At 42.5% G+C, this 14937-nt stretch overlaps 1 protein-coding gene across 2 annotated transcripts in view; it reads right to left on the bottom strand.

Moving 5' to 3' along the window:
* LOC124612616 (facilitated trehalose transporter Tret1-like) overlaps nt 1-14937 on the bottom strand; it is a 492469-nt gene that overhangs the window by 110912 nt on the left and 366620 nt on the right. For both annotated transcript variants that reach the window (XM_047140910.1, XM_047140911.1), the window contains 2 exons: nt 12325-12511; nt 8472-8674 (listed from right to left, as the gene is read on the bottom strand). In XM_047140910.1, coding sequence (XP_046996866.1) covers nt 8472-8674; nt 12325-12511 — 390 coding nt within the window. The remainder of the gene's footprint in view (nt 1-8471; nt 8675-12324; nt 12512-14937) is intronic.

Below are 14937 nucleotides of genomic sequence, written 5' to 3'. Positions count from 1 at the left end.
TTGGGTATATCATTGTGAGATATGGAGCGGTTGTACCAGCATACTCTGAAAGGTATCTGAGTGGTATACAAACTGGACCGGAGGCCTTGCGGTTCTTAGATATTCTAAGCTGCATCACTACACCGAGGATCAGGGGCGATTCTAGAAGTCGGTCAAGGGCTAATGGTGGGGGGGGGGGGGGGGGTTTGAGGGAATGGAATATCGCTTAATAAAAGAAGAGTTGGGGTCCTCCACCGCAAAATTGGTAAAATTTGGTTTTGTTTCAAGTAGTTTTTGGTAACTGTTTTGGAGTTCAGGGTAAAAAATGTGTTATAATAAATAATAAGACGCCCATTTTAAGTTAAATGATATTTATTTGTTTGGATGGTAAGCTATTTGCCGTTCTTATTCTTTTGTTAAAATGTGCTTGAACTACATTGAAATCTATATTTCTACACAATTATATAAAAAATGATTGAATCCGTTGGAGTAATATATTCGCTGATTTCTAAAGTCATTTTATCCAGTGTAATATGATATTCCATTGGAGGGGGCTATAGTCCGCATAGCCCCCCCCCCTCTTGCCACCACCCCTGCCGAGGATGTCTACTTTTAATGATACATATTAATTAATGCGATCTTGACAATAAATTTTTTTTTCAAATTATGTATGGATCGCTCCTTCTGTTTTCTCAATATAAAAACTACAAGGTAATCACAGTCATCATGATAGAGTTTTCTCTTATCACACAGCAGAAATTCGCGCGTCACCCAATATTTTCATTACGCTACACGAGTCATGTTTCACCGCGATGAAATACGGGAGGAAAATTGTCGAGCGATACCCTTGCCAGTAGCTCAGCTCTCAACAAACCGTTCCTGATGATCTTGACTAACGCACTGGGAGCAATATAGACACTAATCTCTACTTCTCGCCTGATGTGACGACCTAGGCGCGAGCCCATAGTCTGCTGTCTTTCGGAACAAGTACACGGTTCTAGGGCCAAAGGAACCATTCTGATACACAATTGACAGATCGTCTAATGCTTTCGGTAACTCTGGCGAGAAACGTACAGCCTCTCTCCCAAAAGCTCTCATTAAGATCTACATGAAATTCAGTTAACTGGGTCTTCGACATACTGGCACATCTACAGTGGGACGCTACTGTAACGAGACTACCGGTGCTCGTCAGAAAATCAGATAGTTTCGTTTCTGGCGCAGACTACTGATGATCAATTTGTGGTTTCTACTCTCTATACACCGTGGGAATTTGAATCTTGGGATCCATGCAAATATGGAATTTCTATGCCATGTCCTTAGAGTTAAATTAAATACTCGTCTTGCAATCCATATTCTGATATTCTGTGCTGTGCATAACTGAATACCAGGATGGTCCCTCTGAGCAGGGCACGGTCAATATTCTTCTCCATTGTTCCACAACTGGATTTTCTGCTCCATCTCTTATATCTTCGAAAATAGACAACTTCAAACCCTTATCTTCCTTCTATGTTCAGCTGCTGCTACGGTCTGATTAAGCGACTAAGGCCTGCTATCAGGCTTCGAGACTTTGTAACTAAAAGTCTAAGAAGTCGACCTTGCCTAACCCTAGGCAGACGGGTCACAGTTGGCGGATAGTGAACGTTCCACCAGATATGGTGGACAGTTGCAAATACAGAATAAGCAGTCCTGCACCAAGGCAAAATAAAACCAAATCCACTTTGCGTCTGTCTTGTAGCAAGCGGCAAAGAGGTCAGTGTCTGTTCACCAGTGGTGCGGCTGAAATTTATATTCTGGAGTAACCCTTCCAGTCTTAACACTTTGAGTTTATTCAGTGAGTCTACTCAACCCCACCTGATTCCAGGTACAATCATCATGGAGCATATTGATAATCACAATATTACCCCAGGTGGTCAATCCACTTCCGGCATTACTGGCAAAATTGGTATTTCGGTTTCTGGAGCGACCAGGTTAAAATGCAGTGTGATTCAACAGAGGAAGTCGGAATCCTCTGGCCAACTTAAAACCACAACAGTCACATTTTTTTTGCAACACTTAACATATGAACACTTTTGCAACCAGGTAAACTTCATATATTGGGAGATACATTAAAAGAAAAGAAGATTCAAATTTTGGAACTTCACGAAACACGAATGACGGACAATCATGGATTTCGGCAATTATAGTCTTTTTAAAAGTAAAACTGATAAAAGAGTACTTAATAATGCACCACATCTTGGTGTTGCTTTTCCGGTCTCCAAAAATATTTTAAATTCAATAACGGAGATAAAAACCGTTAATAATAGACTAATGACAATTTCTCTTGCATGCGCAAATCAGATATACACTTTAATTAATGCCCACATGCCAGTCAATGAGGATAACCGCAACAAAAACCTGAAGAAGTTAATGATGCTTGCGAAAAGTTAGAAAGCATCATCTTGAACATTCCCTCAAGCCATGTTAAAATTTTAGTGGGTGATTTTAATGCTCAAATTGGTAAAGAGAAAAAATATAAGGTGGATGGATTTCCTGCGCATAAATAGACAAACCAAAATTGCCAAAGACTTCTTGAAACGTGCAAAACATTTAACCTTAAATCATGTCAACACATTTTAAAAAGAAATCCTCTAAACAAAAAACTTGGCGAGCACCCAGTACATTTATTGGGGGATTTCAAATCGATCATGTCGCAATTTCATGCCCTAACTATAAAGAAATTTTAAATGTCCAAATTAGGAAAGGGGCTGATATAGATTCTGAGCATTATTTAATGCGAATAAAAGTAAAACTTCAACCTCAAAAAATATTCAAACCAAAAAATAATATTCCAAAATTTGACACTGCTAAAATAACCCCAAATCTAACAAGCGAACTTGACAAAAAACAATCCAACGACTGGCAAAGCCTAAAAGAAAAGTTCATCAAAACAACACAAAATTTAGTTTCGCTTCGAAACAAACACCCTTGGTAGAAAGTGGATTCTGAAACAGCAGTTAAGTCTAGGCAGGAGCCATTCATAAATTAGAATTGTAACAAAACTGAAAATACGTACAGCACCTTTCTAACTAGAATGAAATTTTCACTCTACAGCGGAGTGTTCGCTGATATGAAACTTCCTGGCAGATTAAAACTGTGTGCCGGACCGAGACTCGAACTCGGGAGCTTTGCCTTTCGCGGACAAGTGCTCTACCAACTGAGCTACCCAAGCACGACTCACGCCCCGTTCTCACAGCTTTACTTCTGCCAGTACCTCGTCTCCTACCTTCCAAACTTTACAGAAGCTCTCCTGCAAACCTTGCAGAACTAGCACTCCTGAAAGAAAGGATATTGCGGAGACATGGCTTAGCCACAGCCTGCGGGATGTTTCTAGAATGAAATTTTCACTCTACAGCGGAGCGTGCGCTGATGTGAAACTTCCTGGCAGATTAAAACTGTGTGCCGGACCGAGACTCGAACTCGGGACCTTTGTCTTTCGCGGGCAAGTGCTCTACCAACTGAGCTACCCAAGCACGACTCACGGCCCGTCCTCATAGCTTTACTTCTGCCAGTACCTCGTCTCCTACCTTCCAAACTTTACAGAAGCTCTCCTGCGAACCTTGCAGAACTAGCACTCCTGAAAGAAAGGATATTGCGGAGACATGGCTTAGCCACAGCCTGCGGGATGTTTCTAGAATGAAATTTTCACTCTACAGTGGATTGTGCGCTGATGTGAAACTTCCTGGCAGATTAAAGCTGTGTGCCGGACCGAGACTCGAACTCGGGACCTTTGTCTTTCGCGGGCAAGTGCTCTACCAACTGAGCTACCCAAGCACGACTCACGCCCCGTCCTCACATCTTTACTTCTGCCAGTACTTCGTCTCCTACCTTCCAAACCTTATATATATAAGAGCAGACACCACACACACACACACACACACACACACACACACACACACACATATTTATGTCAAAGAGAAGGGATCATTGTCCGTCAACGTCTTAATTATACATGTGATGTCGGTTCTTTCAGACATGTCCGAAAAAGCAAAAGAGCTGACACCACACACACACACACACACACACACACACACACACACACATATATATATATATATATATATATATATATATATATATATATATATATATTCGGACATGTCTGAAAGAACCGACATCACATGTATAATTAAGACGTTGACGGACAATGATCCCTTCCCATTGACATAAATCAATGTCCACTGACAGCTCATGTTTGTAATCCCATTGTGTTCTGATACTATATCTTTTATTTCTCTCGTTTCTCAATATGCCATTAGCTGTGAAAATACTACTTATGACAGCAGCTAAATGAATTGTTACTCTCATGCCACGTCGTTAGAACCTAATTAATTGATGTTTACAACAATTAATTTGTCAAACAACAAACGATATAAGGCTGTGTCGTGCTGTCTTTTATCTTGGTTCATTACTTGATGAAAAGTGTTTTCTTCCTAAAAGCAAACTTTCTCTTCCTGGATAATTCGTTAATTTTTTTACTATAAATATTTCACAAGATTTCGAATCAGCTCGTTACTTTCGCACCGGCAAGTGAATCTAGAACTGTGGAAGCAAGTATAACATCTTATTAATTAGTAGCAAAGACTCTGGTTGCGCACATGAAGCACTAAGTATATACAGCCATACGACTTGTGTGAGATAATGGTAATTTTGTTTACAGGTCACTGCATATAGCTATCATTAAAATTCGGAGAACGTTAGGTAAATGAATAGCATAACTTTCATCTAACTCAAACGATTTAAACAGCATACGCCAGGACAATTCTCAGGATGCACGAATCTTGTCTGGCCCATATTTAATTGGCAATTGGATTGACATCTCTTGGTAATGAAAGAAGCTGTGAGCTATCGTGCTGCCCAGACCGCGTGACTGAAGCTCCAGTTCCACCTGAGCTGCGACAACATGTCTGCTCCTGAACTGCAGCGTTACTACGGTACGAGCTGCCTGACCGCAAAGTAGTTCAGCGCGAGCTTCAGCCACTTGTTGCCCACCTGACTCCATCGCCAGCTGGGGTGAGCTACATTTTCTGTGTCACCTTTCCCCGCATTTCCCATTGTTCTCCTTAAACAATAACTCCATACCAAAACATCTGCTCTTAGCAGCTTAGTATCTGATAACTCCTGCATCATAGGTCATTTAGGAAGTCGATGGTAGCTCACACCCGTCTCCTGATAATGGTAGCTGACTTCAACCTGGTACTGCAGTCGGACGGTCTTAAGTCTATCTCATGTGTCCACAAGCCTGGTAGGGTAAATAAGGGATGTGAGCAGCGTCAGATGTTGAGTCATCAGTCTGAAGGGCATGGGGATGCTGTGTATTCGAGCAAGATGGCGTTGTCACCATTTGATGGAGTTTGAAAGGGGTCTCATTAGAAAGTCTCCATTTAGCAGGCTGATCAGATTGTGTGAATAACCACATTTATGAGGCCTTTAGATGTGACAGAGGTCCGGTGCTGAACTGCATGTGAACGTCTTCGAAGTTCTGGTCGACCACCCCTGGCCACCACAAGGGAGGATCACCTTATTCTGCACATAGTAATCCGTTCACATCTGATCCTGCCAACCAAGAACAAGTAATGGAAACTCTGTCACATTGTGAGCCATTTCACAGCATTGGTCAGAGACTAGCAGCAGTCAGACTACAGTTTACCATCCCATGCACACACCACAACAAAAATGACTGCATTTGGAAGGTGTCTTGATTGAAACACATGAACTGCTGAGGAATAGCTTTGCACTGTGTTTAGGAATGAATCGCGATTAAGAGCTACCCCTGATGACTGTTGCCGTGAATAGGCCGGTGACCTAGAAGAGGTCCCATTGTCCCAATGTTTTGGAGAGGCACAGTGGTGTTATGCCTGGCATCATGGTGTCAGGAGCCATCAGGTAAGACATAAGGTCACGGATAGTAATGACTGAGGGGACTCTGCTGGCATAATGGTACATCACGGACATTCTGCGTCTTCATGTGTTATCTCTCATGTAACCGTATCACGGCGCCATTTTGCAGCTGAATGATGCTTGTCCAAACATGGCATATATCTCTATGAACTGTCTGCATGATAATGAGGTGCTCATGTGGCCAGTAAGATCACCAGATGTGTCTCTAACAGAACGTGTGGAATCAGCTCAAATGTCAATTCTGTCCCAGCGTCAGTATCAGGGGTATCAAGGGCTGGTTACAGCAGTTGTGGGCACAGACCTTCAATGGAGAGCAAATTGTCTGATTGCAGTGAGAGCCCTTGGCTGAGAGTAACAATGCATGATTGACAAATAATTCACATTGTCCAGATAATTTTGAGTACAGATTACAATGTGGTTGGCTGTTGCTCAAAAGTGTGGGGTGAGCACCCACACACACTTGATGCCAAGCAGCTAATTGTTTACAATGTGCAGCTACATAAGCATTGCAGACGTCTTTTTCTGTAAGAATGAACACAGCAGGCAGATAGACATCTGAATGAAGCGTTCAGTTTTTTTTTCTTTGTTTATGACTGGCATATATCCATTTTGATCTGACCTACCAATTTAACAGGCTGTTGTGCCACTTTTCCAGTTTTACATCCAATTCTACGACCTGTCTTACCAATCTGCCAATTATTTAGCTAATTTATGGATTACGCATCCTACCATTTTGGCAGTTTCTTCTTAATTTTTGTGGCCAATTTGCCAATTTTACCAATTTGCAGATAGGGTCCAACACTTAGCTAATTTTTTCCAGAGAGTCAGGTGGTGTCCGCTGCCGTGCGGCTCCTCTCACCTTGCACGGTCACTGCCGCCATTAAAAAAAATATTTTAAAAATGATTTTTATATTTTAACTACCGCTTTCACCAGATGGCGGTATATTGGACGTGAATGGTGGGGAGTGGCTACAGGGCAATATTCAACATTACCATGTTATAAATCGCGTATATTTCCTGAGGATGCAATGGAGTGGTGCGAAACCGATCGCAGATTTAATAAAAATCATTCATACAGCCAGTGCGTAATTTTCTTTGGAAAAATGTCGAAGTTTGGCTGTGGTTGCCCGCCCTACAAAACAACACGTTACTTAGCTAAATTGGTTATGGCTGTCTCTCTACAGAGCATGTATCTAGAATGGAGAGCATGTTGCCCGAAAACAGTGGCGAAATTGGCTGGGAGCATGATGATGTTCACTCTTTGCAATTGCCTGGGAGCAAAATGGGGGAGGGAGGTCAGTGGCCTTGAATATAACGAGGAAAATTACCTCAGAACTGGAATAGCTGGCACCAGAATATGCTGACATAGCGAGTCACTGGAATACTGACCTCAAAAATGTGCTGACATCAGTAGTTATTGCCAGAAACAGCAGTGCCCTCCTTCTCGATATATCACAGACATCCTGCATCTTTATATGTTGTCTCTCATGCAGCAGTTGGTTGATTTGGGGAGGGGACCAAACAGCGAGGTCATCAGTTCCATCGATTTAGGGAAGAATGGAGAAGGAAGTAGGCCGTGTCCTTGCAAAAGAACCATCCTGGCATTTGCCTGAGGTGATTTAGGGAAATAACGAAAAACCTAAATCAGGATGGCCGAACGCGAGTTTGAACCGTCGTCCTCCAGAATGCGAGTCCAATGTGCTAACCGCTGCGCCACCTCGCTCGGTCATGCAGCAGTATCGTGGTCTGCATCCTTAAATGTTGTCTCTCATGCAGCAGTATCGTGGTGTTATTTTTCAGCGGAAAATGCTCGTCCATACATAGCATGCGTCTTTATGAACCGTGCGTAATGTCGAGATACTCTTGTGGCCAATAAGATCCACAGCTCTTTCCCTGATAGAACATGTACGGCAGCAGCTGGGTCGTCTACGCTATCCATTGCGAGTATCCAGGTGATCAAGGGCCAGATACACTAGCTGTGGTACAACTTGTCTCGGGAGAGGATGCAATGCCTTTATGGCAGCATTCTCAGTCCAACCGGTGGATGCGTTCAGGCCAGAGGGGGTGGAACGTTTTACTGATAAGTGTGCTCATACTGCCAAGTTCTTTGTAAATTTGACTCGATTTTGTAATGAATGAAATAACATCAGATATCCTCTCATACCGAGAACATTCGTTTCGTTTCCTCGTCCCCTTCTGGGTGCTACATTTTTTTTTTTTTTATCGGGAAGTGTATTTCTGCTGGATATCTATGCTATCGTGCTCTACCTCCTGTAGCACAGGCTGGACCTGCTCACGTCATTATCGAACGATAGACGATGAACTTCTGGAAATCCATGTGACAGTTCATTCTAATCTGTGGTCTTCAATTTTTTGCGGGCAATAGGATCCGGCGATTTAAGTAGTAGTAGTGTTGTTTGAAGGCCAGTAAATATAGTAACTGTAAAAGCGTTTATTTGTCGCGGTAAGTTGCAGCAACCAGGAATGTACCGGTGAGAGAATACGCAGTAGCGCAGTAGAGCGGCCGGCGAGCCGGCTGGTGGGAGGAGACTCACCGGCGCCTCGAGCAGACCCCCGGACGCCCCCGCGAGCGCGAGCCCGGCGTACAGCATGCCGACCGACTGCGCAAAGTGGAAGAGCAGCCAGGCGGCGGCCAGCGGCAGGTTGACCAGCATCATGGCCGGCCGGCGCCCGATCGGCGTCGACAGCGGACCCGACAGCAGGCAGCCCAGCGGCACGCAGATCAGGTTGATGCTGCCTGCCGGCACACAAGTCACAAGCTGCGGCTCAGACACTCGACTGGTGCAGTGTCATTAGGGGCTACGTGCAGAAAATAAAATAGCTAATTCACAGGATAAAATTAAAGCCATATGGTCAGTTGTGAAGGAAGTGTCTGGTCAGCAGCACAAGGTCGATGATATAAAGTCAGTTCGCAGTAATAATATTTCTGTTATTGATAAATTAGATATATGTACGGTATTTAACAATCATTTTCTGAGCATTGCTGGTGAATTAAATAAAAAATTAGTTTCTACAGGAAATCATACAAATTTCTTAGCAAATGCCTTTCCGAGATTGATGTGTGAAATACTCCTCTGTGATACAGACAAGAGGGAGATTGAGTCAATAATTAAATCACTGAAGACTAAGGACTCTCGTGGTTATGATGGAGTGTCTAGCAGAATATTAAAGTACTGTGCTGCACGTGTTAGCCCTGTATTTAGCCATATTTGTAATTTTTCCTTTAGGAATGGTCAGTTTTCTGAGCGATTAAAGTACTCAGTAGTAAAGCCGCTTTATAAAAAGGGTGAAAGGGATAATGTAGATAATTTTAGACCTATTTCTATGACAACAGTGTTTGCAAAAGTTATGGTAAATGCTGTGTATGTAAGGTTAATTGATCATTTTATATCACACGATTTGCTATCAAATGTACAGTTCGGCTTTAGAAGTCGTTTGACAACTGAAAATGCTATATTCTCTTTTCTCTGTGAGGTACTGGATGGGCTAAACAAAAAGTTTCGAACGCTTGGCATATTTTTTGATTTAACTAAGGCATTTGACTGTGTTGATCTCACAATATTTCTCCACAAATTCGACCATATAAGGAATAAGGGGAGTAGCTCACAATTGGTTCACCTCTTACTGTAGCAACAGGCAGCAGAAGGTCATTATTCATAATGTTGATAACGGCTGTGATGTAGGATCTGAGTGGGGTACTGTCAAGTAGGGGGTGCCCCAGGGATCAGTGTTGGGGCCGCTCCTGTTCCTTATTTATATAAATGATATGCCCTCTAGTATTATGGGTAACTCTAAAATATTTCTGTTTGCTGATGACACTAGCTTGGTAGTAAAGGATGTTGTGTACAACATTGACTCGGTTTCAAATAGTGCAGTACATGACCTCAGTTCATGGCTTGTAGAAAATAAACACACAATTCAACAATCCCTGACGTTATAATCACACAGAACGGGCATATGACTTGTGAAACTGAAAAGTTCAAATTTCTAGGTGTTCAGATAGATAGTAAGCTGTCATGGAAAGCCCACGTTCAGGATCTTGTTCAAAGACTTAATGCTGCCATTTTTACTATTCCAACGGTATCAAAAGTGAGTGATACTTCGACATGTAAATTAGTCTACTTTGCTTGTTTTCATTCACTTATGTCGTAAGGTATTATGTTTTGGGGTAACTCTACCCATTCTAGAAGGATATTTTTGGCTCAGAAACGGGCGGTTCGGGCAAGAAGTGGTGTGAGTTCACGAACCTCTTGTCGACCTCTGTTCACGAGTCTGGGTATTTTGACATTGGCCTCTCTATATGTATATTCCTTATTGTCGTTTCTTGTTACCAATATTAGTTTATTCCCAAGAATAAGCAGCTTTCACTCGGTTAATACTCGGCAGAAATCAAACCTCCATTTGGATCGGACTTCCTTAACTCTTGTGCAAAAAGATGTGCAGTATACTGCTGCATCCATTTTCAATAAGCTGCTACTCGCATTCAAAAATCTTAGCAGTAATCCACGCGCTTTCAAATCGAAACTGAAGAGTTTCCTCACGGGTCACTCCCTTTCCTTGAAAAATTAAGCTGGTTCTTATTGTATTGCTGATAGCGTTTACTTAAACGTATGGACTGACTTTTTTCAGGTTCACGAACATTTATTTTTATCTGTTATTACTTTTATGTTGTAAGTTCATGTACTGACACGTTCCATGAACTTAAAGGTTTGCTCCTCAATTTCGTCCTACGGAACTTGACGTGTAAATAAATAAATAAATAAAAATGTGTACAGCAGTAATCGCCGGTGGCACTATGCCACGTAGAGCTGAGTGGGTGTTAAATTAGAGGTAACAGACTAAAACACCAAAGTCATGGCCTGTTATTTCTTTATACTTAAACCTGTGACTTCATAAGTGACTATGACTCCGGTTTTCAGTACTCTGAAACATCCCTTTTGATATGAAAACTGACCTCTAGGTGGAGGAAATGCAATCTGTTTGTCTTAGTAGTTACAGGAAATTTACAAAAAGCACAAGGGAATAATTAAAGGGGCATTAACATTAGCTAAACAAAGAGAAAACTGAAACCATAATCCTTACAACAGATATTTTGTACTGGACAGTGACTGGAGCTCTTGCACTGAGTGACCCATTCGCATGTTATGTCTTACCAGATACAATAATTTCAGACACCTGAACACGGGATTTTAAAATACCGAAACCGTTCGTGCTTTGAATAAATAATTACTGCAGCTGAAGCGGATATGTCTTGTTGTTGTTGTACAAAATTCTACCAGGCGGCTTCCTCTTTCATTTCTTAGCCCCAATCCATATTCATCTACTACGTTTCCTTCTCTTCCTTTTCCTACTGTCGAATTCCAGTCACCCGTGACTATTAAATTTTCGTCTCCCTTCACTACCTGAATAATTTCTTTTATCTCATCATACATTTCATCAATTTCTTCATCATCTGCAGAGCTAGTTGGCATATAAACTTGTACTACTGTAGTAGGCATGGGCTTCGTGTCTATCTTGGCCACAATAATGCGTTCACTATGCTGTTTGTAGTAGCTTACCCGCACTCCTATTTTTTATTCATTATTAAACCAACTCCTGCATTACCCCTATTTGATTTTGTATTTATAACCCTGTATTCACCTGACCAAAAGTCTTGTTCCTCCTGCCACCGAACTTCACTAATTCCCACTATATCTAACTTTAACTTATCCATTTGCCTTTTTAAATTTTCTAACCTACCTGCCCGATTAAGGAATCTGACATTCCACGCTCCGATCCGTAGAACGCCAGTTTTCTTTCTCTTGATAATGACGTCCTCTTGAGTAGTCCCCGCCCGGAGATCCGAATGGGGGACTATTTTACCTCCGGAATATTTTACCCAAGAGGACGCCATCATCATTTAATCATACAGTAAAGCTGCATGCCCTCGGGAAAAATTACGGCTGTAGTTTCCCCTTGCTTTCAGCCGTTCGCAGTACCACAACAGCAAGGCCGTTTTGGTTAGTGTTACAGGGCCAGATCAGTCCATCATCCAGACTGTTGCCCCTGCAACTACTGAAAAGACTGCTGCCCCTCTTCAGGAACCACATGTTTGTCTGGCCTCTCAACAGATACCCCTCCGTTGTGGTTGCACCTATGGTACTGCTATCTGTATCGTTGAGGCACGCAAGCCTTCCCACCAACGGCAAGGTCCATGGTTCATGGGGAGGAGGGGATGCGTCTTAAGTAATTAATTATCAGGCCTCGCAGTTGCGGATGTCCTAGATGCCAAATCTCGTGCAAAATCATTTTAAATTTTTGTAAAAGTAAGCAGTGTTTGATTTTGGCAATTTCAATGGTGCCCTCGTAATGGGGCTCGTTTAATTGGCTGATGTGAGGCGTACTCACTGAACCAGGAAAGCTCGGCGTCGGTGAGCGTGAGGTGGCCGGGCTCCTCCGCCGCCCCCAGCGTCGCGTTGCCCGCGTCGCCGGCTACCAGCGGCCGCCTGCTGACCGCCGGGATGACGATCGTGGGGAAGCCCAGCGTCATGCCGTAGCCCAGCAGCAGCACGTTCTTCGCCGACGTCGCCAGCACCTTCAGCACACAACACACCACCCGCCACTACTGTACTCTTGCATGAGACTGCAAATGGTTACACGTACAACAAAATGCCGCTACACTTTGTTCACTTCGGCGAGGGCACGTGGATGTATGGAGCAGAATTGCTACGTCCCGCACAGAATACAAACCTCCATATTACACTTCATTCATCTCATTCACACTCGCAAACTGTTCAGTGCACGAAGATGGAACTGGCATCAGTGTGCTCTGGAAGGTGTGCACTATGTCCTTTCTCTCTCTTATTTATTTATTTATTTTTGTATTCTGACTGGTTTGATGCGGCCCACCACGAATTTCTCTCCCGTGTCAACCTTTTAAGCTCAGAGTAGCACTTGCACTCTACATGCTCAATTATTTCAAATGTTCAAATGGCTCTGAGCACGATGGGACTCAACATCTGAGGTCATCAGTCCCCTAGAACTTAGAACTACTTAAACCTCACTAACCTAAAGACATCACACACATCCATGCCCGAGGCAGGATTCGAACCTGCGACCGGAGCAGTCACTCGGAAGTGCCTAGAACCGCACGGCCACCACGGCCGGCTCTCAATTATTTGTTGGACGCATTCTAATCTCTGTTTCCCTACAGTTTTTACCCTCTACAGCTCCCTCTAGTACCCTGAAAGTTACTCCGTGATCTCGTAACAGATGTTCTAACATCCTCTCTCTTCTTCTCGTTAGTGTTTTCCATATATTACTTTCGTCACCGATTCTGCGCGTAACCTCCTCATTCCTTACCTTATCAGTCGACCCAATTTTCAACATTCTTCTATAGCGCCACGTCTTAAATGCCTCGATTCTCTTCCGTTCCGGTTTTCTTACAGTCCGTGTCTCACTACCATGCAATGTCGTGCTCCAAACGTACATTCTCAGAAATTTCTTCTTCACATTACGACCTATATCTCATAATAGCAGACTTAGGAATCCCTTTTTTGCCAGTGCTAGTCTGATTTTTATGTCCTCCTCGACCCGTCCATCATGGGTTACTTTGCTTCCTACGTAACAGAATTCCTTAACTTCATCTAGTTCATGATCCACAATTCTGCTGTTAGGTTTCCCTCTATTATCATTTTTGCTTCTTCTAATTACTTTCGTCTTTCTTCGATTTAGTCTCAGTCCACATTTTTGTACTCATTAGACTGTTCATTCCATCCAGCAGATCATGTAATTTTCTTCACTTTCACTCGGAATAGCAGTATCATCAGCGAATGGTATCATAGCTATCCTTTCACCTTGAATTTTAATTCCACTTCTGCACCTTTTTTTTAAAAATTCCATCATTGCTTCTTCGATATACAGATTGAACAGTAGGGGCGAAAGACTACATCCCTTCCTTACACCCTTTTTAATCCGAGCGTTTCATTCTTGGTCATCCACTCTTATTATTACCTCTTGGTTCTTGTACACATTGTATATCCTCCCACCTCCCCTATAGCTTACCCCTATTTTTCTCAGAGTTTCGAACATTTTGCAACATTTTACACTGTCGAACGCTTTTTCCAGGTCGACAAATAATGTGTCTTTTCTTTAGTCTTGCTTCCATTGTCAACCGCAACGTCAGAACTGTCTCTCTGGTACGTTTACCTTTCCTAAAGCCAAACTGATCGTCATCCAACACATCCTCAATTTTCTTTTCCATTCTTCTGTATATTATTCTTGTCAGCAACTTGGATGCATACATGTTAAACTAGCTGTGCAATAATTATCGCAATTGTCGTTTCTTGAAATCTTATGAATTGTGTGGATGATGTTTTTCCAAATGTCTGATGCTAAGTCGCCAGTCTTATCATTCTACATTCTAGTCGTTTTGTTGCCTCTTCTACCTATGATTTTAGAAATCCTGATGGATTGTTATATATGCTTTAGGTCTTATTTGATCTTACGTCGCCCAAAGCTCTTTTAAATTATAATTCCAGTACTGGATCCCATATCCCTTCCCTGTCGACTCCTGTTTCTTCTTCTCTCACGCCATCACACAAATCTTCCGCTTCGTACAGGCCTTTGATGTACTCTTTTTCACGTAACCGATCTCTCCTCTGCATTTATCAGTGGAATTCCCATAGCACTCTTAATGGGACAGCCCTTGTTTTTACTTTCACCGACGGTTGTTTTGACTTTATTACACGCTGAATCCGTCCTTACAGCCATCATTTCTTTTTCAGTTTCTTCACAATTTTTGTTCAGCCATTTTGCCTTAGCTTCTCTGCACTTCCGAGGTGACTTGTATTTCTGTATTCCTGGATTTCCCTGAATATTTGTACATCCTTCTTTCATTGATCAACAGAAGTATTACTTCTGTTATCCATGGTTTCTACGCAGTTACCTTGTTTGTACCTATGGCATTCTTTCCAACGTCTGTGATCGCCCTTGTTAGAGATGTCCATCCCTCTTCAGTTG

The sequence above is a fragment of the Schistocerca americana genome, chromosome 4 (genome assembly GCF_021461395.2).
Source record: "Schistocerca americana isolate TAMUIC-IGC-003095 chromosome 4, iqSchAmer2.1, whole genome shotgun sequence".
Lineage (NCBI taxonomy): Eukaryota > Metazoa > Arthropoda > Insecta > Orthoptera > Acrididae > Schistocerca > Schistocerca americana.
This window is presented reverse-complemented; position numbering and strand designations above follow the sequence as displayed.